The sequence below is a fragment of the Labeo rohita genome, chromosome 11 (genome assembly GCF_022985175.1).
Source record: "Labeo rohita strain BAU-BD-2019 chromosome 11, IGBB_LRoh.1.0, whole genome shotgun sequence".
NCBI lineage: Eukaryota > Metazoa > Chordata > Actinopteri > Cypriniformes > Cyprinidae > Labeo > Labeo rohita.
Window position 1 is genome coordinate 129831 of NC_066879.1, and position 27734 is coordinate 157564.

At 39.9% G+C, this 27734-nt stretch overlaps 1 protein-coding gene across 1 annotated transcript in view; it reads right to left on the reverse strand.

Moving 5' to 3' along the window:
* Window positions 1-27734, reverse strand: part of ptprga (protein tyrosine phosphatase receptor type Ga) — a 228747-nt gene that overhangs the window by 16252 nt on the left and 184761 nt on the right. The window contains exons 8-14 of the mRNA XM_051122442.1: window positions 23422-23614; window positions 17044-17228; window positions 12455-12563; window positions 12324-12373; window positions 10453-11233; window positions 7412-7544; window positions 2612-2703 (exon numbers count right to left, since the gene is read on the reverse strand). Of these exons, the coding sequence (XP_050978399.1) occupies window positions 2612-2703; window positions 7412-7544; window positions 10453-11233; window positions 12324-12373; window positions 12455-12563; window positions 17044-17228; window positions 23422-23614 (1543 nt within the window). The remainder of the gene's footprint in view (window positions 1-2611; window positions 2704-7411; window positions 7545-10452; window positions 11234-12323; window positions 12374-12454; window positions 12564-17043; window positions 17229-23421; window positions 23615-27734) is intronic.

Sequence of the window (27734 nt, forward strand, 5' to 3'; positions counted from 1 at the left end):
CTAAAGCTTCTGACACTAATAAAAGGCGATCTATGCACCTTCTGTCTTTATCCTAAAACACCTACAACTGAATACAGCTAACAAACAAATTTTGGCGCTCGTGGATGCCAGAAACGAAGTGGGAAATTGAGCCAGGAACTGAAGGCCCTATTTAGCAGGAAAGCGTCCATGTTTGAAAGGACGCTGAACTCGAAGCGCCAGCGGAGAGAGAGGCTGCTGCCCACACTAAATGGATCTTTGTAAATACCGAGGCCAGCCGGAGCCAAGCTGGAACACAGATGCCCAAATTGGATTGAGGGCACCGTGCCACCGTTATTGTGAGCCGTGCCACAGCGTAACAATGAAAATGGCTTCCAATGAAGTGCTTATGGGAAAGCCAGAGCAAATCAATGGCTCTTGTTGCATTAAGATCTGGGTTCCAATACACTGACTAACCCGGACCTGAAACCTGCAGACCCTGAAGATCACTGACTGTCCTCTTCTGTTCCACTACGCTAATGATTCAACACACACACACACACACACACACACACACACACACACAGGCAATGAGCCAGAGCGAGATACAGGCCAGTCAGATGAAGCTGTTTTCTTGGCTGTAAGTGTAATGGCTAATGTGTTCGTGCATAAAAGTGTGTGTGTGTGTGCGCATGCAGACAATCCAGATAAACAGCACTTGTCATCTGGTAACGACGTAGAACTTGAACAAACCTAACGGGACCACACTTCCTCAAACAGCTCAAAACATGTGTCTATATTCAACAATCTCCTGAGCGCAGCGTACACTCATCACATCCAGTTTACAGTAAACATGACACAGCCATTCCAGAAAATCAGCTTACTGAACAAACAGAACACCAGCAAAACCATCCCTCACCACTGCTGGCTTTGGCTGTGATTCAGTCTATTCAGTGGTTCAGAGCGCATTGCCAGAACATCATTGGTAGTTGTAGGCGGCTGTGAGGACATTCCTACTTTGCTGCCAGGGATAGTTGCTTGGGTATTTATGGTGGTTGTTAGGGCTTCGTTAGGTGGTTTCCAGGGTGTTGCTAGGCAGACAGTTTCTTGTGTGTTGTTGGTGGTTGTTGTGGATGGTTGCTGTGTCTTTGTGTGGTGGTTACCGGAGCATTTTGACTGGTTACTAGAGGTTGTTGTGGGTAGTTGCGGGTGGTTGTCAGGACATGGCTAGGTGGCTTCCAGGATGTTGTTAGCCAGGTAGTTTCCTAGCTGTCGTTGGTGGTTGTTAAGGCATTGCTAGGTGCATACTACAGTACTGAGGGGGTTTTAAGGACGTGGTTGCTGGAGTGTTATAAAATGGTTTGCTAGGGCGTTGCTGAGTGGTTGCTAGAGTATTGTTAGATCGTTGTGGGTAGCTGCTGGTGTTTGTCGGGGCATTAATAGGGTGTCGTGGGGGCCTGAACAGGCTTAATGAGGTGCTGTGGATGATTGGTAGGCCTTTGCTTCATGGTTGCTGGAATGTTATGAGTATTTGCTAGGGTGTTACTAAATGATTGATAGGGCTAGTGTTGTGGGTGGTTGTCATTACTAGGTGGTTTCTAAAGCTTTGCTAGCCAGGCAGTTGACTCAGGTGTTGCTGGTGGTTGTCAGCCATTGTTAGGGTGTTCTGGGTGGTCTGATTCAGGTGAAAAGAGCCACCCCCAAGTCTATAATATATTATGATGATTAGGCTACCTTCCGTGTAAATCTTTGTGATTTTTTTTGCCCATCTGATTGTCCACCAGGTCAAAATCATAAGTTTGATCACTTGGAATAGTAAGTAGTAGGATGTGACGTATTATTCATGCCTGTAGCACAAGTCTAATAGTTAAGGCCAAAGGTTACTTCGTTGTCCGCGTGATGGGATTTTCATTGTCAAATGTGTCAATGGACATCCACATCGACTGTCCACATGCAGCCCACGGACAGTCACTTACAACAGTGCAGGTGCAAAGTGAATGTCGAGAGTCGGACAGATGGTTCTGTGCATGTGTAGAATTCATCTGTTCGTGCTCATCCACGGTTAAGCACACTTTGAAAGCTGTGCGGACACGGCAGCACGCAAGATGGAGCAGAACATGGCAAATGAAGTATACCCAGGTCTTTAGGGCTAAGAGTTTCAAACAATAATAGTGTGAGCACCACAAAATATGACAAACAACAGGAAAAAAAAAACATATGAAATGAACCAAACGGTGGCGCTACACCCTGTGCCCCACGCTTGTGAACACAGCTGTTTTACTCTCAGAAGCTGAAAACCTGATTAGAGGCACTTCATGCCAAAATCAATGCAGCAATAGATTTTTAGATTCTACACTAATCGCACAGAATAACAGTCTGTGGAGAGTCAGAGTCAATCCCACACAAACACACACGCTGAGACGACAGCCACATCTTAGCACTGTTAAAAATCTTACGCAATTCAACCTTTTACCCATAATGCAAGGTACGCAAGACAAACTCATGCATACAGTGTTTCATATCACTATGCTGACATTAGATCAAAGCACACGTTATCTAGGGGTTCCGCACCTGACACTGGATCAGAATGGAGTGTGTCTTTAGGTCAAATGTAAATGTTTGACTGATTTGAGATCTGTCAGAAAACACCTACCTGGGATGGGGATGACCGGGATGCTCTCATTGGGCACGACTCTGGGCGAGTTGCTGTCCTCGACGTAGAAATGAGCTGTTTGGAAACACCTCCTGTAGAAGAGACACAACCAGAGACAGTCAAGTGACATCATAAAGTTTCAGTGAGGCGTGTTTTAGGTGACAATCCCCACCAGAGTAAACACACACGCACTGGGTACGTATGACAGGATCAAGATGAACTTTGAACCCTCCTTTCAAAGAGCAAATCAAACACTCCAAACAGAGATTACAACCTCACGCTTCAAACACTCTGTAGAGCGTCAATGAACACATGAAAAAAAAAAAACGTTTACAAACCTGTATGACATTATCCTGCGGAATACAAAAGAAGTTACTTTATAGCAAACTTTCCACACTGTTCTTTTTTATCCATACTTTTATGAAGTTTTATGACACTTTATGTCCATTTCCTAGTCTTCCTCCACTGGTATATTTAGAAACATATACAAAGTCACAGGTATTGTTTTTATTTTAAACTAATTACAAAGACTACAGACTAACCCAAACTCTACACATTAAATAAACCATTATACATTTTTAGAAAAATGTAAATTATAATTGTTTTAATCTACAATTATAATAAAAAAACTATAATAATAATTATTATTTTTTATCATTAAAAATTAGACCTTTTTTTCCTGTAAAATATATACCCCCCCCCCCAACTTTTTTTTGCTTCTAAAATCCATCTGCATATTTTCTAAATAAAACATGCAGCACCAGTGTGTGTGTCGTCCACTGAAAACACAACACACCAAATTACAAGGCAAACTCATTCAAAGAAACCCAGACTGTCAGGAAGAATTATTGAAAATTGTTTCAAGTTTGAGAGCTGCAAACTGGTTTTACCTCTTTCTTTCACTTTGCAAGACAAGCGATAAGCAGGTAAGAAACAAAATCCATATCCAGTAGAAAGAAACGAACAGAGAGAGACAGCGAGAGATTAAAAGGTTGTTCTAAAGTTACAAAAACTCGAAGTTTTGGACATCAACCCGATAAGCCAGCGGGAGTCTCGTCTGTCCTACCTGTACTTGATGCACAGCAGAGAACATAAGCTGTTCATCCCTGCAAAGAACGAGGGATTTTAGGAGAGGTGAGTGACTGTAGGCTCCGCATGCTGCCGCCGAGCAAACAGAGCAGTGAGCGAGAGAGCGAGAGAGAGAGAGAGAGAGAGAGAGAGGGGGGTTGGGGGGTGGAGAGAGGGCCGGTCCTGACGTATCACATGCACAGGGCTTTACACGAGTGCTAGAGCTGCTGGGGTCAGACGTGAACAGTTCACTGATCCCAGATCAGTCCACAACTCATCTGATAAAGCACAGACACCTGCTGCCTTTCCCTTTGGACACACACACACACACACACACACACACACACCCCTTCTTTGTGTCCAACTACTCCATTCTTGTGTTGAACTCTGTTTAACTCCTCTTTCTGTCCAAGAGAATGAAGAATACCACAAAAAACACACAGAAACAAACTGCAGCAAAAGAGACTAAGCAAGAATTAAAGTTTGACTAAATTTCTGTCATTTATTCACTCTCATGCTGTTCCAAAACCATACGACTTTCTTCTGTTCAAGCTGATTTTTTTGTGAACGTGTGAAATGAATTCTGGGGCTCTTAAGCTACAAAAAACAAAACAACAACAACAATAAAATTAGTCCATTAAACTCACCCAATTATAGTCCAAGTCATCTGAAGTCATGCAATAACTTTGTGTGATGCATTATTATTTTACCATCATTTATTTTATTTTATTTTATTTCATTTTTGTCGTTTTTATTTTATTTATTTATTTATTTATTTTTGTTTTCAATAATACTATTAAGGTTTAATTTTCTTTTACTTAATTTTAGTTACAAATTTTAGTGCTCAACTTAAGATCATTTCAGTTAGTTGACAACATTTCTAATTTCCGTTAAGTTCCATTAAGTTTTTAATCTAATATTTATGTTTTATTTCAGCTTTATTTCAATACAAAAATGTGTTTAATAATTTTAGTCAATGATAATAACCCTGGTATGATGAACAGACCAATATTTAAGATGTTTGCTGAAAATCCCACCCTTCGCTGTAGATCTCAAATCTTTTAGCGCTATTCACGTTATTGCGTGTCGTGATTGGTTACATTTGAATATGCAAACATGACTGAGATCTGAAAGGCGTTAGGAAAGAATTCTACAGAGTAACGGCCTGTTCCTGACAGGTTTCGCGTGGCTTCAGTGGCACTTTATGATGCTTTTTTTGCCTGTGTTGGTGCTTGACATCCATAATCACTGCATTCTTTCATTGTGTGGAATAGAGCAGCACGAACATTCTGTAAAAAATCTGTACTCCACTAAACAAAGACAGACACAGGTTTGGAACAACATTAAAAGTAGCTGACAGAATTTTTTTTTTTTTTTTTTAGATAAACTGTTCCTTGAGCCCAGCCTAAATTACAACATCAAAAGCAACACTGCACTGTAAATAATGTTGATCTGAGGTCTGTGAAACTACACGCTCAACAGGTCTGATTTGTAGAGCAAAAGCAGATTGGGGCCAGTCAGGAAACGCTTCAGGAGATTATCATATAGATCATTATCACCCCACTTTAACCAGTCCAACCGGACACTGGGATGGAGGCTTTTATTCAGCTTCAAACAAACAATCGCATTGTTTAACACAATGATTGAGTCATTCAGTAGATCTGAGGAAAATGTATAAAAGGTTTCAGTACGGTACAGGTGACAGTGATTGAGCGTTTGTCGGTGTGTTTTAGTGAGCTGCTCTGCTGTTTACACCATCAGGAGATTCAGCACAAGCTTATGAATCACTGACTCTGAAAACTCTACAAACTGTAGACAGCAACTCCACGTGGCTCACAAATAAAAACACCGGGAAACTCAACACACAACAAAAAAAAGAGTCAAAGTACTGGTTTTCGAGCGTAAATGATTATTTGACTTTCATGTCACCGCCACAGGAAATGACGCATCCTAGTTAATGTTTCCAGGTGGACTTCAGACACACGACAGCAAACAAACGCACCGACACACACACACACACAGTGACAGAAGGTAAGGATATGTGATCTGATACAGACTGAGACATTAGTGTGTAGTGCTGAGGGTAATCTCTGTCAGTCTACTGAGCAGATTACACTTACAGACCCTCACACACACACACACACACACACACACACGAGTCATTAGGGAAGTTAGGGTATGAGTGTGTGTGTGTTTGTGTTTTAATACCCAGCAGATTCACAAAGCATTTTTCAATATTCTGAGCATTTGATCAGCCAGAAACAGCATCAAATAATAGTTTGTGTCTCATATTTCAGTGTGTATGTTAATTATAGTGGTCTTTATCATGGCTGCTATGACAGATGTGTGTTCTCTCTGGAGAGGGTTTGTGTTCGGTCGAGTGTGTTTGCGTGTCGTGTTATCGGGCAGTAGACGATTTGGCGGCGGTTACACATCTCAAAATATTTCACGACCCCCTGCTACTGCCTGGCCCTTGAGCTCCAGAGGAGGGAGCAGATGGCCGTTTCTGGCCCAGGGCGGAGAGCCCAGACCTGGGGAGACGGTCCTGGCACAATCCTGCTCCAGAGCTGTTTGCTAAACTGAGACATGGTGTGATCAAAACCCCCCGAGAGACTCCATCAGCTGTCCTCCAGAGAACAGGACACATCCAGAGAGACACGAGCTGAATTTTCAGCATCATTACCTTGAGTCTTCAGTGTCACATGATCCTTCAGAAATCTAATTCTAATATGCTGATTTATCAACAGTTTTTGCTGCTTTATATTTTTCTGGAACCTGTGATACTTCTTTCAGGATTCTTTGCTGAAAAAAGTTACAAATAACAGCATTTATTCATAATATAAATCTTTTGTAACAAAATAGGTCTTTACTATCACTTTTTTAAATCAGTTTTACAAATCCTTATTAAATTATTAATTTCTTTAAAAAATTGAATTTTGAAATTTGATATTGCTCATTTTTTTTCATTTTGAATAAATGCTGTTCCTTTTATCAGTAAGTTTTTGTTTTGAAAGAAAATGTAAATTTATTACGCAATGATACATTATAAAAAATCTAGTTCAAATAAATGTTGCAGAACTGTAACCGTTTTACGGTCACATTTGATTTCTGAAGGATCATGTGACACTGAAGACTGGAGTAATGATGCTGAAAATTCAGCTTTGATCGCAGAGATCTCTTGAGCGAGATCTTTCTAAAACATTAAACAATCTTATGAACTCCAAACACTAGGATGCTGCTGTACACACTGTAACACACACATACAGCGTTTGACGCCACACTCGCTCAGTCTCAGGTGTGACCATGGCAACAGGGCCTCAGCAGCCGTTTCCGTAGCACCTCCTTCGTTTTGGAGACGCCTTAAGGGAAGAGCACGGCCTCTCTCCATCTTACTTACCGTCTCACAAGAGACACATTACACACACACACACAGAGTCCTAACTGCTTTTTATTCCAGCCCTCGGGGCCCAGGGGACGCCAGGGGCCCCAGAGTGATAAACTAGCAGCTGCAGGATCCAAACGGACACAAACACACACAGAACTACACCAGCACACACACGGCAGCCCGACTCTAACGCAATACAGCAGATGAAGCGTTTGAGAGTCACATCAGGGTGCAGCCGTCCGTCTGCGTGAGTGATTCAATCAGAGAGTCGGTCGTGTGTCTGTCAAAGAGCGGCTCAGGAATCAGCGATTCATCAGTGCGTCTGTGGATGAGTGTCAGTGTCTCACCTCCAGTAAACCAGCACGGCCAGCAGCAGAATGAGGCAGAGGAAGGTGAGCGCCGACACCACCACCAGAGGAATGATCCACTCCATCCGAGCCGACGCAGGCACAGGGTGCATACTGGAGACCACCGTACGCTCTGAAACACACACACACACACACACACACACACAATACTATCAACACACCGCTCAAACAGCAAAGAGACTGTGCTTCAAAACCTATTTTGCCAACAACCAACAGTTATTATCATTGTATTATTAGTATCATTAATAATAATTACAACAACAACAAATATTATTATAAACAATACAATGGCAATAATTGCATACAAATTACATTATTTAATTATTCAAAATATAATAATTTAGATTAAGAAATTGCTAAAAAGCAGTAAACATTTATTTTACATAATACTCAACATTCAAAATGTTTATAAAACATTCAAAATGAATGCAAAAATGCCTTAACATCAATAACAATAATGCATTAGTACTTTTACTACTAATTATATCTATTAATATCAACATGATATTTATTTTTATTTTATTTTAAATAAAATTTATTTTATTATTATTAATAGCATCCACAACAATAATGATAATCATAAATAACAATTGCAATAGTTTTTTGATCAAATGATTCATAACAATAGTATTCAGTTTAACTGCTGAAATGAAAAAAAAAAAAAATCCACAATATTTACTCAAAATTTTAAATTCTGCTTAAAAAACATTCAAAATAAATGCCATACACCCACATGAATCATAACAATAATAATAATCAAAATAATCATTACTATTATTATTATTATTATTATTATTATAAATACAGTAATTTGCAGTAATTTATATTACAATGTTAAATTTAATTAGCTTCAAAAAAAAGATGCTGAAATAAACAATTTCAACACCATTTACTCAACACACAAAACAGTTACTAGGCATTTAAAATAAATGCAAAAATACTCAAAATTATTGTCAAATATAGTGCCAGTTACCACTGTCTTGCCAAGTAAGACGTGTTTCTAGATGAATTTGCTTTGTTTGCCCTTCAGTCCTGTGAAAGGTTGTCCTAACCCTGACAATAAAAAAAAGTTCAGAGAGAAATGCTGAGTTTACAGCAGCACCAAACCCAGACCTGAACTGAACTCTGACTGCTTCCCCCAAACCTGATTGGTCCACACGATCACTGTTCCAGGACTAACAAGGATGTTGATTTAGAAACACGTCCCACTTGGCAAGATCACGGTCAGCCTACCAGTCTACACACACACACACATGCACTCACATGCACAACCACACACTCACTCTCTCTCTCTCTCTCACACACACACACACACACACACACACACTAACATACCAGAGTCCCAAACTTGCAGTGGGAATCACAGACTCAGGTCTTGAATGTAAGAGCAGAGAGATCAGAAACCTGCAGCCGTTCCTCCAGGACAGCATGCTGCTAACTAACCCGTGCTGCTCCAGCCTCACCACACACACACGCACACACACACACACACACTCCAGTGCCATAGAGCTAAATATGGAGTTTCTCTGTTTCTTGTTTTTTTTTTTTTTTTACTCCCTGCAGCTGAAAATGTTTTCTGCTCTCATCCTCTCTGGACCGGAAAACTAGGCCAACCCTCTGCCTCCGAAACAAACAGAGAGGACGGAAAGCAAGATGGAAGGATGAGAAGAGAGGGGATAAGGAAGATGAAGAGACAAAGAGAAACGGAGGAAGACGGGAAATAAAGGACAAAGAATGAGAGTGAGGGAGGGAGATGAAACCATCATTGCACAGGGGACGCAAACGGGACCACAAAACACAAGAACTGACTGTTTAGAGAGAAGAAAACCAGTGTAACGTCTCCTGCTGAAAGACGAGAGGTGCTGCACATGCAAAACCTGCCAACACAACGCTAGCGCGATGTGAGAGGTTGCTATGTGGTTGCTAGGGTCATATGAAAGGCTGGCCAAAGACTCTCTGGATATGACTTAGCCCCTTACTTAAAGTAAACATGTCATGCGGTGTAACCAAGTAAAAAGCAGTGTCAGCAATTTCTTACATATTGAATACATCAGAGTATATATATCCTAATCATTAGCAAAATTAAATTAAAACATATTTTTCAAAGCAAAGCATAATTTAAAAGAATCATGAATTCTTACGTTGTTAAGAGTTGCACCACATGACATTTTCAAACTGAACAAACTGCACTGACATGAAGAGATCAAATGATCTGATATTGATCTACTATAAGTGTGTTTCTGAATTTGGTCACACCACATGACTGTGGCTGTCATTCTGTTAATGTTTTCATTATCAGGTCAGTTGTACCACCCTGACATTTTTCACTTGCATAAAACAAATTAATGAGAGCTCAGAAATGAAAACCATGCTCATTATAGATGAGGTGAACTCAGGACATATGTATATGTATTTTCAACCTGTTTTGTACAAATTAATAAATCAGGACGAAAAAAGTCCATGTCACTGGATGTTCTCAATTAGGAGGAATCAGCTAACTCTCACAGGAGCCTCGAAATAACTTAAAACAAGACAAACGAGCATTAAAATAAAAAACTCAAACAAGACCGCTCATCATAACTCCAGGACAGAGTTATTTTAGTATCACTGAGATTCTATTAATATTTTGAACACTGAATATTTAAATTTTCTGTTTTTTTGTTTTGTTTTGTTTTTTTAAATATGTCTGTTTTGTTTTCCCCCCTAATTTTAGCTTTAGCTGTTATAGTACAATAAAGCTAAATAAAAATGAGAAAAGTAAATAAAATAAGTGTTTTTTTAATGTGTTTTATATTTACTGTAATCCATGAATATTTTATATATTTTATTAATATACATTTTTTCCAGTTTTCCAAGCTGTAAAATATTTTAAAGGACATAAAACATTTTTAAAAAACCCATATTCATTAATTCATGATCAAATGTAAAAGTCATGGGATTTTCAAATATTGTTGTGGATGACGGTGGGTCTCGGAGTCAAGAAGGTGAGATATGAACAGTGACTAGAAATGTAGTCTGACCTGTGAGAATGGAGAAAGGAGGCAGGTGTTTGCGGTCTCCTCTGCTGGGTTTGCCGGTGTGAGCCGTGTCGTCCGGCGTCTCCGTCGCTGCCGTCACATTGCCGTCATCCTCCGGCTCTCCGGTCGGCAGCACCTGCGCGTCTTCTTCTCTCACTGTGTGTGCGTTTCTCTCCACACCATCCTCCGGGACAGTAGATGGCGCTGTGGAGTTCTCTGCTCTCCTGCTTCCTCCTTTCTCTTTGGCTGTGGAATCGGGCAGAGCCGTGGGCGGATCTTTAGTCGCGGAGCCGTTCGTCTGCTTTTCCACATGGTCCGGAACGCTGCCGTCTTTACTCTCGGCACCTTTCTCCTCGTCCTCTTCCTCTTCTTCCTCTCCGTTCTTTTCTCCGTCCTCATCCTCACCCTTCCCTCCCTTATCTCCTCCACCGTCGTCGGAGGCGTCGGCGTCCGCGGCCGCGGCGGGCTCTGCGTCCGCGGCCGGCGAGGAGGCGGGTTCTGCGGTGGTCAGCGCAGGTTTGGCAGGGGTCTGGCGGCTGGAGGGCGGGGGTCTGGTGGGCCACACGGAGCTGGGGAAGGAGGAGATCACGCCTCCGCTGAAGCCCAGCCCCGCCAGGAGAGTGCTGGTCACCACGGACGCCACCGTCGCCTGGCTGCCGCTGGAAGAGGGGCCGATCCCGGTGGCCATCGACACGAAGGAGAACGGAAGACCGGAGGAGGTCCAGGTGGAGGAGCCGGAGCTGATGGGTGCCATGTCTGCCGACGACGCTGGAGACACGGTCGGCTAGAGACAGACAGAAACCACACTTTACTGATCTCTGCACCCATTCCACAACATCACACCATGTGAGTGAAACAGAGCAAACACACAGATGAAGAACAACAGAAGAACAGGATTCAGGCCATTTCTGAACCATCACTTAAAAAAATAAAACAAATACATAACATAATTAAGTTGGCCTGAGAAAGCCAACTTACTGAAATGCTATTTAAACTTATTATTATTCTTAACTCCAAACTCAGCCCAGATCTTCAAACTGATCTGACCGGGTGTGCTATACATATATATATGGGAAAAAGCCCATGCCCTGCTGAAAAAAAACAAAAAAAACAGCTAAAACCAGCCAACCAGCCTAGGCTGGTTTTAGCTGGTCAACCAGGCTGGTTTTAGAAAGGTTTTGGCCATTTTCCCAGCCTAGTCAGGCTGGTCCTAAACCAGCTAAGACCAGCCAACCAGCCTAGGATAGGATCAGCAGGGATAGACTCACATTATCTCACTATCCCAAGCCTAGCAACTAGAATCATGTTAGTAACTTACTAATCATGTTAGAAACATGCTAGCAACAGGCTAATAATGCTAACAACATGCTAACAACATGTTAGTAACTTGCTAATCATGCTAGAAACACACTAGAATCATGGTAACATGCTATTCATGCAAAAAAATGCTAGCAACATGCTAGTAACTTGCTAATGTTAGAAACATGATCTATGATCTATGTTTTGCCTTCAAAACATTCAAGCTTTAAGCTTCAAAACTACTTTACAACTTTAAACTATTTCTGACTGAAATCCGTCAAACTTTTAAAACGTAAAACTTTTAAAAACTTTCTAGTTAAATATCATAGAAATATTTGCCTTAAATATATTATTACTATTATTGCAATTATTATAAAATTACTATTTGTAACAAATACATTTATATCATTATCTAAGGCATGAAAATTACAGACAAAAGGCCTTCTAAAGGAACAACAGACAGAGTAAAGAGTTTCAGGCCATTTTTATATATTTACACACACATGTATATTTTATTTATTGAATGGCCATGCAAAGAGACAGTGCTGCCACCTGCTGGACAGATGTAAACTTACCATCCCAGTTTTGACTATTCTTGTGCCCTCAAATATCCTGGTGGTGTTGGCTACCAAAACAAAGAAGAAACATATGAATGAGAGGGAGCGCTCTCACGCGTTCACGAAAGGCTTGTTCCGTATCTCTGTACCTCTGAAGAGCATGCTCTGGCTGAAGTCACTGCGCTTGTCGTTCAAACACACGGCCTGCACGCGGAACAGGTACAGCACGTCCGGCGACACCGGTGCGATGACAGCCTCCTGAAACACACACGCGACGTTACATTTACGCTACGTCACCGACAGATCCGCCTCCAGATGTGGGTCCGTGACGGGAAGGGTTATCGTCTGACGCCCGCAGTCAAAACACAAGAGAAGAACGGCAGACACGCTCGCTCTGAAGTGTGACCTCTCCTGACAGAGGTCTGGAGGATGAAGGTGAACAGCTTGTTCTCGTCTCCTGCACTTGACGCTAACACCTTTCTTCTCAAGTCATTAGCATTGAAAATAGACAGTCTCTATCAGTCTCTCCCTCACATAACATTCATTACCACCTGAAGCACCTCTGAGCCGCTCCGCTGGGACACACAGACACGGCAGTTCAGCGAGTGAGGCGCTCTTCTATTTTTAAAGGCTGTTATATAATGTACACCTTCATCAATACATTCTGCAACACTATTAGGATCTTTCTGAGAAAACATTCATATACAGTACACTTCAGATGAGTGTACAGTAATATAAAATGAACTATGTCACTGTAAATGTAGTGCTTATAAAATTTGGGATACAGTATTTAATCTGTTTCCTAAGGCGAACATCACTACTGTTCATAGGGATCTCAACAAACGCCTAAACCTACTTTTGAATCCTGACCGAACCTGACAGACATGAATTATGAAAAGAAATGAATACTGATATTTTTATTCAGCAAGTACACATTGAATTGAATTCAAAAGCGACAGCAAACACATTTATAATGTTACAGTGATTTCTATTTCAAGTAAATGGTGTTGTTTTGAACTTCACATTCATCAAATAATACTGAATCAAACGTAGTACGGTTTCCACAAAAAATACTGTGGAATATTTTAATTGATAAATGACATTGATAATAATCAGAAATGTGTCTTGAGCAGCAAATCAGCATATTAGAATGATTTCTGCCAGTGTTGGGGAAAGTTACTTTTAAGAATAATACATTACAATATTGCGTTACTCTCTAAAAAAGTAATTAATTACGTTACTTAGTTACATTTTTATGGAAAGTAATGGGTTATGTTACTTTTGCGTTACTTTTTAAATCTGGGCAGGGCTTGTTTGTTTGTCTTTACGTTTAAAAAGTTCTATTTTTGGCAAATGTAAAAGCCCTTTTGCACCAAAAGCCTCAGGCTGAAGGGAACATAAATTCACGTCTGTACAGTAGAACGCAGAAGGACAAATGTTAGCTTATCCTGAGTAATTTTTGCTTGTTATGGTTGAATTGGGTCATTGAAGGCCAACAGCAAGACACTGGTTAATAAAATGGGCTTAAATACATAAAAGATATTGTATTATTTAACATATTTAATCATTGCAGGTTTTATTCATTTTGAGGAATACTGAAGTTGTTTTGTAAGTGAGATGAATTAATGCATGTTCACATTTATTCAAGAACTAAAGTAACATCTTATTTCTGATTTCTCTCAAATGGGGACAGCAGAGCTTTCAATCAATAAATGGGAAAAAAAGGTAACTGGCGTTACTTACTTGAAAACACAACTCAGATATTTTCTTGTAAATTAAAAAGTAATGCATTACTTTACTAGTTACTTGAAAAAAGTAATCTGGTTACGTAACTCATGTTTCTTGTAATGCGTCACCCCCAACACTGTCTGTAAGATCGTGTGACACTGAAGGCTGAAATAATGATGCTGAAAATCACAGAAATAATCAGTGTTGGGGAAAGTTACTTTTAAAAGTAATGCATTACAATATTGTGTTACTTCCTAAAAATGTAACTAATTACGTTACTTAGTTACTTTCTATAGAAAGTAATGTGTTACGTTACTTTTGTGTTACTTTTTAAATCTGGGTGGGACTTGCTTGTTTGTTTTTAATATAAAAAGTTTTATTTTTTAGCAAATGTACAAGCCCTTTCACACCAAAAGTGAAATGAATAAACCTCAGACTGAAGGAAAAGTAAATTCACGCAGGAGAATACAGAAAGAAATGTTTGTTTATCTAAAGTCATTTTTGCTTATTAGTATGGCTGAATTGGATCATCGAAGGTCAGCAGCATAGGCATTGGTTAATACAATGGGATTAAATACATAAAAAATATTTCTGTTCATTTATATGGGTCATATTCTGAATTTGCATTTCACTGTTTCACTGAATCACTTTTTTTTGTTTGTGAGATGAATTAATGCATGTTCACATTTAGTCTAGAACTACAGTAGCAGCATGTTTACACAGCGCACCTCTGCATTTGTTCTCAATACTGATTTAAAAAAAAAAAAAGAACAGGCAAAGGTTAGTGTGTATTAAATTATCACACGGGTAAGTACACACTTGATTAAGAAATCTCCTGTGATGGTGCGGAATGAGCACTTCTTAACTCCATTTCCCTCGCTGCTGCCTGTGTGTCTCTGTGCAGGCAGACTCGTTTCATCTGTGAGAAATGAAGATCCAATACTATTCTAAGTGTATGAGCAATAGCCATGATCATAACTCAGTTCTCAGTCCTCCGCCCCCGGGGTCTGTGAAAAGTGCCGTGGGCTTGAGGGATTTGTAAATCTTACGCTAAGTAAACGACGTCAGCTCCTCTCCACGCCAACACCTTTCTGATTTATTTGATTCTGTAAAAGACCCCGACTCAAATATGACTCAGTGCTGTTGGGTTATTCGAAATGAAAAGGAGTAAAAACTCCTCCTCCATTGATCTGGCAAGCAGTCCCTCTAAAATCGAGTCGGCCGCTAATTTGACCCAGATAGCAGCGTCTTGGGACGAGAGAGGAAATAAAAATGGAAATGAAGAGCTTAAAAGAAAAGAAAAAGGGAGAAACAAGGAAAAAGCGTGAGGATTTCGGGAAAGGATGGAATGGGTCGGCTCTGATTCTCAAACCGAACGCTGGAATGTTTGGGAACAAAACGAACGATAATGAGTCGGTTTCTTCGTCCCGTTTTGTCGCCTCACGACCCCCCGCGGACTACGGAATCAGAAATCTCAGGCTGTTATGAATTTCACACCCCACCGAGTGTGCTCGAAAGAAAGTCAAGAGAAATGAGACTAAAACACATCTCCACCTCTTAAACAGTTTTAGTGCATTAGTATTTTGAAACGGCGGGCCCCGGGGTCAGCGTCTACCGCTGCGGCCTCCTGCTGACGACCTAAAATTCCGTCTTTATTCACAGTCACACTCGCTGCGCTTCTGCAAACACGGATCTGAGGCTCTAGCGGAGGACAGATTACAGGATATTATCCATGAGCTGAGGGTTTACAGACATGAGAACAACATCCTCACATCCCAGACTTTAACAGCCCGTTTGTTTTCCAAGAACAGACTGACACAATTCTGAACCGTGAGATGTTTACTGGCAACAAGACATCAAAATAGACCCTAATTTAATAGACCCTTTCTCATGAAAAAGAACACATATATATTCAAAAGTTTGGGATCTGTAACATTTTTTATGTTTTTTTTTTAGAAGTCTTTTCTGCTCATCCAAGACTGCATTTAATTGATCAGAAATACAGAAAAAACACTAATATTGTGAAATATTATTGCAATTTAAAATAATGGTTTTCTATTTGAATATACTTTAAAACAGAATTTATTCCTGTGGTGCGCAGCTGAATTTTCAGTGTCACATGATCCTTCAGAAATCATTCTAATATGCTGATTTATTACCATTGTTGGAAACTGTTGTGCTGCTTCTTTATTTTATTTTTTTAATCTGTTCCACTTTTTTCAGGATTCTTTCATGAATAAAACATTAAAAACAACAGCATGATTCAAAATAGAAATCTTTCGTAACAATACACACTGTTACCGTTCAAAGTTTGGGGTCAGTACATTTTTTCTTTCTTTCTTTCCTTGAAGGATATTATTACTTTTATTCAGAAAGGATGTGTTACATTTATAAAAGTTATAGTAAAGACATGTATTGCGTAAATAATTTGAATAAACGCTGTTCATTTGAACATTTATTCAACAAAGAATCCTAAAATATTAAGCAGCGTATCTGTTTCCAGCACTGATAAATGCAGCTTTGATCACAGAAATAAATTATAAATTAAAGTATAGTACAATAGACAATTGTTATATTAAATTGCAAAAATATTTCAGAATATTAGTTTTTTCTGTATTTTTGATCAAATAAATCTGATGAGTATAAGAGACTTCTTCACAAACATTCAAAATCTTACTGATCCCAAACGTTTGGATATAACACCAGTGTATAAAATTAAGTCCCATCCCATTTGAAAATGTGTGACATCATGGAAGTTAAAAATGTTGGAAATGCTATTTCATGCTGTCTTTGAAGTATAAATGGGATATTTTATCTTTTTTTTTGGGAGATATCGTGTTATAGATGACCAAAGAGGACACAAAACCCTTCTCCACTGTTGTTTCCCAATCGATATCTACTTTGACTTGAGTGAAGTGTGTTGTGAAGCTATTTGAGACAAACAGCTTATCATTCGCAGGAGTTATTGTGAAATATTGTGACAGATCAGCACACACATAAAAGTCCTCACCAGTTTCTGATCACTGCCTTTGACGTACGTCTCCTCGTACGACTCGTCGTTTCTGGTCCAGCTGTAGGAGATGAGGTAGCTGATGATGGGCGGGTCGTAGGTGATCTCCGGACGGGACCATCGCACGACCAGCGCCGTCTTGTTCATGTGCTGGACGTTCATGTTGATCGGGGCGCTGCTGCACGCTGCGTAACAAAAGACAGAAAGAAGGAAAATGCGTGTTTACCACCGCTCTAACCTTGAGCTCCGCTGGCGCCCTTAGATCCCACGGCCACTAGATGGCTCCGTTAGACTGCCGACTACACGGGCCGGGCTTTCACGTGTCCTGAATTGTGTCATGCCCTCTGTAAACACCAGCAGCATCCAAGTTGCTGTTAATCTCCCCAGCAGAAGGTGTTTAATCACCGAGCGTGCCACAGTTTCTGGCGGCTGACAGCGTGCGTAGGGGTAGCTTCTATTCGTAGAGAAATCTGACAGAAGAAGCCCTAAATTTTCTTTCGTTCTGGTCTTCCTAAAATGCGTGCACACATTTGCAACACAGACAAACGCACACACGCAAAACACTCCCTCCCACAGCCACAGGGGAGCCATTACATCCAAAACAATGCTAATTAAACTAATTCTACCATCACTCCTCACGCCGAAGCCTCTATTAGCTCTAATCACGAGAGAAGTAATAGCGACTGCAGCCGCATAAAGAATACAGCGACGCCTGGCCTGACTTTCACACAGATGGCGTGCGTTCGTGATTACAGCGCACAAACGTGACGGCGACCTTTGAGGATGGAAGCCTGTCCTTTAAAGAAGACCTCAGAGACATTTCAACAGCCTCCTCTGGTAAGAGTTTAAGGGGAATTATGTTCAGAAGCTCATGAACATCTCAGTTGGCATCCTATTCATCCTAAACGGTGTTCAAGATTAAAATCCGTGGGACTCAAATCGAGCTACGTTCAGTCTAGTATGCTAAAGGTATCCAGGCAGCACTATTAATACTGACCACAATCAAAGATGAGTTTATGATGTTCTCGTTTGACTTTTTCAAAGGTCAGCAGTGCTGCTGCATCACTTTTTATGTATGAACCTAAAAGTGAAGCAATAATACATTTTAAAGCTACATGCAAACAGTGTGGTGATTTCTCAAGCAACATGTCTGATCAGACTAAAGTGTAAAAACCCAAATCACCCTCTGACAGTAGGTGGCGCTTACACAAAATACAGATATCTTATGTACAGTTATTATATAAAGTGCTCTAACTCTAGTCTCAGTTTCTGACACCCGACCGTCACAGTAAATCTTGTTTTCAAACAAGCATTCGCAAAAAAAACTCTTAGTGGTTGGTCAGTTTTCTCTGCAATGCCATCTTCACAACTGCTCGTCAATGCTGATGTCTTGTTGTTGTGTCTCCAGTGGTTTGTCGTTGTTGTTCTGTTTCTTCCATTTCTTTTTTGACTGTGACAGCGGGCTGGGCCAGCATTGCCACCTTGTGGAACAACTTATTCGGTGCAAAAAAAAAAAAAATTACATCACACAAATTCTAACCAGGCCCTAGCATACACGTAAAAATCAAAGAATCATTTGCAATTTAAAGGAAAAGTTCACTTCCAGATAATTTACTCACTCCCTTGTCATCCAAGATGTTCATGTCTTTCTTTCTTCAGTTCTAAAGAAATTATGTTTCTTGAAGAAAACATTGCTGGAATGTTCTCCATATAGTGCACTTTAATGGTGCCCCGAGTTTGAACTTCCAGAATGTAGTTTAAATGCGGCTCCAAATGGCTCTAAACGATCCCAGCCGAGGAAGAAGATCTTATCTAGCAAAATGATTGGTCATTTCGTAAACACACTTTTTAATTTCAAAAACTTTTCCGGGTCAATACAGTTAGGGTATGTCGAAAAACTTCAGTGTTTTACTTTTTTTTGTAAAGGGTGTTAGACCTTCTTTGCATGTTCACTTTGTAAACACTGGGTCTGCAGCGATGTAGGGCAATTTTGAAGTTGGGGAGAAAACGAGACTGTACTGACCGTATTGAACCAGAAAAAAAGAGAGTTCACACAGACTTAGACAAGACGAGCGTTTGAGGTTATAAAGTATGGAAATTGTCAATATGCTTTGAAAATGACCAATCTTTTCGCTAGATAAGACCCTTCTTCCTCAGCTGGGATCGTTTAGAGCTGCATTTAAGCTACATTTTGGAAGTTCAAACTCGGGGGAACCGTATCAGTCCATTATATGGAGAACATTCCTGCAATGTTTTCTTCAAGAAACATAATTTATTTACAACTGAAGAATGACACAAACATCTTGGATGACAAGGAGGTGAGTAAATTATCTGTTCATTTTTGTTCTGGAAGTGAACTTCTCCTTTAAGTCGTTTATATAAAGTAAACAAAACAAGCAAACAAATAAAAAATGTATATATATACTAAATTAACCTTTTTTCATACAAACTATGAAAAATCAGCAAGAACCTCAACTGACTGATGAATGATATCACGAATCACACCTCGTCTAACTGCAGATTTCTAAACTGGAACGCTTGTCATTCTCAGCGTTTCACACATTCTCCACCTCTTTTGCGGCTTGTGTTAAACGAGAACATTTTTCAACAGCATTCCAAGAAATCATCACAAGAAAAGCCCGCTCATAACGTGTTCTCCGTCCAGCGCTACAGTCTATAAGTCATCTACGGCCACGTTCTGGTCCGCTCAGAAACACAGAGGTTACAGCGCGAGAGCGCAGGTCTCTTATGAGATGCACAGAGAAGCGTTTAATAAAAAGGCCATCTTTGGCCCTCCGGCTTGTTGACCATGGAGAGTGAGATTAATGGAGGGATACAGCAGGAAAGGAGAGAAGGTGAGAGCAGAAGTCAAATTAGAGCCAGAGAAAGTGCAAACACTCCGTTAACCTTGAGCGGCGCTTCCGACGGCTTAAAGGAACAGTTCGCATGAAAAAGAATATTCTACCGCTGGATGGAGCAAGCTCTTCTTTGAGCTCTTCTCGCATGGAGTGGTTTCATTTTTTGGTGTACTGTTCCTCAAAGCGAGCGTGCGCTAATGTGTTAGAACGGCTCCGATCGTGTATGCTTTAGCTCGAGACACCGAACGTTTAACAAAGAACAAAACTCTCAACTGACGCGTTTCCCAGCCGGACACGCTCACAGGTGGAGATGTGTGCCGCGTCAGAGTCTGGACTACGTTCTGATAAAAGCGACTCGGCTGTTCGGCCTACTGCGAGGGAAAGTTCAGCTATGATCCGGCGCGTGTTCTGAATTAATCGAAGCTGACAAAAAGTTCAGCTCCAGCCTGCAGGCACCATTGATATGCTTCTGTTTTCAGCCTCTATCACACCATTACTCCACCCTTTCATCCTTTTTTTCTTTATTCTATCCTTTCTGTTCCCTTTTTATTCTTCGACGACAGCGCACGGCGTCCGCAATCAATTTTGCACGGAGCTGAAATTAAAACGTATAAGCAGGGAGCGATAAGAGAAGCTTCTCTCCTCGTATTACAGTATTTCAGAATATTTCCAAGCACCCAAATGAATTCTATTTCTGGTTTGGAATCTGAGCAGCTGTTTAGGAGCGTCGGTGCACCTCACCTGCAGTTATTATGATCTGCGTTAACAAGCTGACCGGACAGAGACAGTGCGACTGGTCGGATCTCTCTGCTGCCTTTGGGCCTGAGGACTTTTAATTTGTCTATAAAAGTCCAACAGTGGATATTTTTGTTTTTTCTTCCCTGAACCGACATGCAATGCTAGTTATGAAATTAGTCTTAACGAGACAAAATAGTCAGCCATTTTATTCTAAAAATGACATTTCCAAAAACAACTAGTATCTTGAAATGTGATAGAAATGTGAAATATTTTTAGAATAAAATGGTCAGTCTTTTATACTAAATATAGATGATATTTTCCACATATTTCACATAATATTACAAAAATACACAAGCACCCCTTGGATAATATTACCCAGAAAATATTGTAAAAAAATAAATGTGCTATGTTTATCCTCCTGATCTTTTATTCAACAAATCCACAAAAAATTAACCTTTAAATGAAGCAAAACAATTGAAAGTGGGAAAGAAAAATCACAATTATGAAATATATATTCATTGTTGGCCACAATTTTTTGTTGTTGTGGAAAATGTCACCTGAGGGACAATTAAAATGTTTCCTTAGTTGTTTATTTAATATTAATAAATAAAAAAAAATGAATAAATACCATTGTAAAAAGCTTCTAAGGGCCAACTTTTTTTGGGGGTATTTATATTTTATAAAAAATAAAATACATAAAAGCATCTGTTGAAGAAATAGCCACAACCCTTTTTTTGTGTTTTTTTTCTTGTGAGGAGGAAACAAGAAGACCTGTGTCTGAGAGTGAGGAGGAATGAAGAAATGAGCTAAGAGCTGCTGTTCTGGTCTCCATCTTCCTCTCTGCAGAACACAGTCTGGTTCTCCTCTTTACCCTGATCGTGATGATGAGGATGTTGTGGTGTTCCTCACTGGTCATTTGTGTCTTGTGCTCTGTATTATTATTACAGCTGTGGGGAATGAGGGATTGTGCTTGGACCACGGATCACCAGGCAAGATTTTACGAACATGTGAGAGAACTGTAAATGAGAGGAGCTACCGCGGTGCCAGTGCCAATCAATATCTGTTAAAGCCCTCCAGATATTATGCTCGGTATAGTACAGGAAAACAGTGTAGGTGAATGTTTTTATGTGTATGGGGTAAACAACCTTCGTCTGTATTGAGAGGCAGTGGGTGTGTACAGAACGTGTGTATTTTTGTTTGCCAGCTTGTGTGGATCAAATCTTCCCATGAGGAAAACGGCTTCATAAAGGGATGTAGAAATGACAGTAAGGATGTGGGTTAGTTTGTCAGGGTTAAATCCCGTGTCACGACCCACGTCAGGCCCGCAGTACTCCTCTCAACGCAGACATCGAGTGCTGCTACACGTGAAAACACAGCGTCACCAAAAGCATTTTTACACAGTTTGCCAGACGCAAGAAACGGGAAGTTTGCACTGTAAACGCTGACAGAAATAAGACTGTTTTTTTGAATGTCACGATATGTCCTCGACGTCAAAAATTCAATACTTCACGTATCAGTTAAAAAAGTTGAGTGACTGATGAAATTGAACTAGGGCTGTCAACAGACTGAATAATTCAGTATTAATATGAACAAATTGTTGGGTTGATTTTACAATCTAAAACAATTATTATTTTTATTTTATTATATATTAAAATGTACTTTGAATGTATTTTCAGCATCATTACTCCAGTCTTCAGTGTCACATGATCCTTCAGAAATCCTTCTAATATACTGATTTGCTGCTCAACAAACATTTCTGATTATCATGTTGAAAACAATTGTGCTTCCCAATATTTTTGTGGAATCTGTGATACCTTTTTAAGGTTTCTTTGATGAATAAAAACTATTAAAAAATATTATTAAGCCACTTTTGTTTCAATACATTCATTGTTTCAATGCAAACACTATACAAATCAAAATTTCAAAATCAAAATGTAATAGAATTGCTTCTTAATTTAATTGAATTTAATTGAATTTAATAATTTATAATATAATTTATTAATGAAATATTCAATTAATTTTCCACCATTCAAAGTGTGTAGACAACTTTTGACGAACATCTCAATTTGATTGATTTGATCAATATACTGACTTAAACGTCAAAGTTACAGTTGTTTGAATTTTTAAACACGTTGCAGAGCACAGTGTGATTCCGGGTTAACGCTGCCGCCTGACGCTCCAGAGACTTCAACACATTGGGCAACGTTGCTATTAATTACACGTAAATCCTTAGGATTTACATAAACGTTTAGGATTTGGTAACGATAACTAGCTTTATTTGAGAACAACAGACGCCAAAGGTAAGTTTCTGCTACGATATCAAATCAAAATGTGTGTGCTTGTCTGAATGGTTCAACCATTTGTGTCTAAATAATCTCAACACGGACCAAAGCAGCTGTCTTCTGGACACCAGTAGAGGTGAAGCGCGTGGAGCACAGACAGAGGTGAGAAAAGCAGCGTGTCCTTGAAAAGCTGCAGTCCTGTGCATTTCCTGCGCGCACACGGAGCGGAGAAATGAGCGAGAAAATAGGCAAGTAAAAACAGAGCGTCTAATGACACAATAGCAGAGGACGGCACCATATGCCACCTACTCGCTCTCATTACACACACACACACACCGACACACGCGCTTGCTCGCGCATTATGAGTAAGCACTAATGAGGGGACTCTGAATCTATTTGAATCTAAATTTGTATCTAAAAAGAGTAGAGCACACGTGACGCACGAACATCTGGCTTGATAGAAGCTGCCAGCCAATCAGCTGTCAGGAGAGCCCGCCCACCTTTCGAAGCCTCGGTTCCGTACGGGTTCCCCAGGCTGTCGGTCAGGTCGGGCAGCCAAGCGTCTTTGACGGCGGATTTGAAGACCTCTCGGTTGTCCAGACTCTGGAGTGGGCGGAAGTTGTTGCGCAGGTATTCCACGGATTTAACATGATCCTGCTGTTCTGTGGTGAAGATGGAGTAGAACGCTTCCAGCTGAGAGAGAAAGAGAGAGAGAGACAGAGAGAGTTCAGTATGTTTTTATATCTGTCTCTTATTTTTCAGTAAGTCATCTCCCAAGACGCCCAGAGTCTCTTTCCCCTCCCTCCGAACTAGTGACTCAGAGGAGTGTTATTTTAGCTCACAGGCTGATCAAAGGCTGAAAACATGACCGACTGCCTGTCTTACTTTCGCCTCTGCTGTGCCTCACTAACCTTCTGCCTCCTTTCCTCTCCTGCCTTCTAAAAACACTGAACTGGCCTCTTTACATTCTCCCCGATCCCGTGGAATATGAAGTCATCTGATGGATCACTTCAAACCACAACACGCCGTAAGAGGAAGCACAGGCTACGTGTGTGAGTTTGAGGCCTAACCATTGAGAGACACTGCTCTGGAGACATATACTGAGGATAAAAGAAATAATAATAATAAATAAAAATGGCCAAACCTCCACTAGAAAACATCCTCACAGGTAAAATGGTTCATATATAAAACAAAAAACCAAGAGAGAAATCATTCACTTGTTCAAGGTTTGGATCAAGGCTGTTATACAGTTTTTTTTAAATCAGCTTCCGTATTTTGCACCACAAACTGTTCCAAGTGTCTGGGATGATGATGTACCAAACTCAAAATTACACAAAGTTTAACACGCTATTTGTCAAATTTACAACAACAAATGCAGCGTCAGTGCTACATTTAGCAGTAAACGACACATCACTGACACTGTGCCATTTCTAGAGCATTTCTAGATGTTGCCAAACTTCCCACTCTTCATGGCACACAATCTTTGAAATCTTCAAGAGTTTTGTTTGAGAACGTTGCATTCCACTAACAAGACTTTTGCATGTGTGACAGATGCTCTGTTTTTGTGACCTTTGTAGTCATTGATGATGTGTTATTAATTATAAAAAAGTTGTGAACAGTCATTATTATATACATAATATATTAGTGAAATAACAATATACAATATTATAATTGTAATATTTTTACATTATAATATCCCTGTTGAAAAACAGCATATGTGAGTTAGGTATGTTTTGAAGCACGGTTGCTGGTTTGAGCTGGTACTAAGCAACTAGCTCCTGCTCAGGACCAGCTTAAACCAGCTTAAACCAGCAGCCATGCTTCAAAACATTCCTAACCAGCATTTGGTGTTTTTTCTTCAACCGGGATTTCTAAATATTTTTAGATTTGATATTACTTTGAAATCATTTGATATATTTGTTTCTATATAAATAAAGGTGACTTGTCCTCAGTAAGCTCAAGTTTTTTTTAATTTTTTTTTTTTTTTACTTATGTTAGTTAGACTAGTTATGAAACTTCAATGGTATCAAACCATTAACTTAAAGGGGTCATCGGATGCCCATTTTCCATAAGCTGATATGATTCTTTAGGGTCTTAATAAAAAGTCTCTAATATACTTTGATTAAAAATTCTCAATGGTTTTGTAAAACAAAGAAAGTTTCTGGACTGTTACAGCTGATCTGAGGTAAGACGCTCATGTCAATCAACTATTGTGGGAGTGTCCTCTGTCATGTGACGCCACAACGACAGGCATCTGAGAACGACTCGATTTGAAAAAGGGGATATTATTTTTACAGATTAATTAAAAACCACTGCATGGATTTTTATCATTATAGGGTAGATTTGTACATACACTGACAACACACATTAATGTTCAAACAACATGTAAAAGTGAAGTTTGCATCTGATGACCCCTTTAATGCAAAAATATCTATATTGTGATATATATAATTATCCATATATTGATATATATATATATATATCGAAATGTAACTCTCCATATCATGATGTAAGGTTTTGGTCATGTCGCCCACCCTCAAGAGTGTTGTCAGATCCTACATTCCCGCTCCATTACAGCACACAGTCTGATCCGTGACATCATTTCCTGTGCTATAAGGCTCCACGCTGAGATCCGCTGCATCAATATGGCGCTCTCGAATAATCTCCTAATCACAATCCTCATCTATTAATCCCTCGTATTGCAAAACCGCGCTTGTAAACAGCTTACTGGGATTGGGCAGCGGCTACAAAAGAACGCATCTTATTGTGTACGATTCTTAGCGCCGTAGTAATCCGGGACAGATTTGTGTGTGTGTGTTTATGCAATGACTGTGCATCATGAGTATGAAGGTTAAGTAATCCCTGGTGGGAAATCGCAGCAACGGGCCGTTCTGGGTCACACATCTGTGTGTGCGTCACTGCATAAAAGACATGTTGGAGTCTGATGGTTGAGTAATCTCTTATGGCTAACCACAGCAACAGGGCATTCTTGGGGCAAACTGCAAGACGTGTGTGTGTGTGTGTGTGTGAGTGTGTGTGTGATGTCCACCTATGCTCCAGATGTTGCAAATGCAGTAGACTGGCTGAGCATCGATCGCCTCTTAAAACGCCCCAGAGCTCCGTCTGTCAGTCTCCGTGACCTACTTCCTGCTTTGATGAAGAACAAAGCAGCAAGAAAAATGGGGAGTGAAGGACAACTGTCTTCCTCCATAGACTCACTTATATCTGCCTCAGCAGTGTTTCCTTTTAAACAAAATCACCCAGAGACGAAAGGGAACAAAGGAACTTTAAGAGGTGTCAAATGAGAGCAGAACGCTTCTGTGGGCAGCGTTTACGGCTCTACGGAAGGGACCGTGTCTTCCTGCAGAACGCTCGCTGAGCTGTGACCGCTGCACGTATCGCTTCCTGCAGGTCTGATCTGACGGCCCGGAACATTTGGATACTGACGGTGACTCACGCTCCTGACAAAATCTGGCCTATTACTGCACATTACTCACCGATTATGCATTTTAAGATGACTATATATAAAGTCATGTAGTGCCTTCATAGCATGTCATAAATGGTTCCAATTATAAGATTTCTTGACTTTGAACGTAGATGACTTTTTCAACAGCACGTCATTGTATTTAGCGTGCGTAAAACCACGTTTTGACGTCATCCGCATTTCAAGACAATTTTCTTGCTTTGTCAGTTTTTGATTTGCATTCAAACCCTTAAAATGGGCTTTTAAACGAGCTGAATCGACCGTGTGCCGATACGTCACAACAGGAATTTAAGTAAAGGAAAAGTGTAGCCTGCAAGAACAGCCTGGATTCTGGTTCAGCTGACCTCTGTCTGTGGGTTTCTTAGCGGGGCGTCTGCATAAGATGAACTCTTGTGTGCAAAAATGGAGCAGAGAAGAGCAATTGCAGTAACTAATTTTCAACTCAAGACAAGAAAGGAAACTGACGTACTGCCACTACAAAATATGAAATCGGAAAAATACAAAATATCAGTCAACTAGCTGAAAGACTAGTCATTAACAGTGTTGGGTTAACGCATAACAAGTAACGTGAGTTACGTAATCAGATTACTTTTGTTCAAGTAACTAGTAAAGTAATGCATTTATTTTAATTTACAAGAAAATATCTGAGTTACTTTGTTACCAGTTACTTTGTTTTACCATTGACTGAATGACAGCGCTCCTGCCCCCATATTGAGGAAAATAGGGAGTAAGTGCAGAGGCGAACTCAGAATATGCCACAAACCTGCAATAATTAAATAACACGTATATTCTTTATGTATTCAATGTTGGGAAAGTTACTTTGGAAATGTAATAGGTTAGCGATTACTCTATTTAAAATGTAAAAGTAGTGTAACTTTCCAGTTACTTTATTAAAGTAATGTAACTTATTCCATTTGATTACTTTTTGATTAACTTTCTAAATATTTTCAACTGTTAAGCATTTTGAAACATTTAAAGCAGGCAGAGTTAAACTTACAGTCGCACTCAACACTGATTACAGACTTTCAAAATCCTTTATCACTTAAATTAAGACTATATTAAGTAAGGGATAATATTCATCTTTATTTTGCAATAACAACTGGCTGGATGTACATTCCATAGCATATTAATTTAATTTAGAGCACAGCCACCACAAATTCAGACTTAACACCTCTTATTTACTTTGAGATCATTCTGAGGTTCAGTACAGATTTGAAATCATAACGAAATAGTTTAATAGCTATGATACTGGTTTTAAAATCAAATGTTTGCATAGTTATGACAGGAAACACTGGCCTCTAACAATGCCTTGGAAATTTTTTTTTAAAA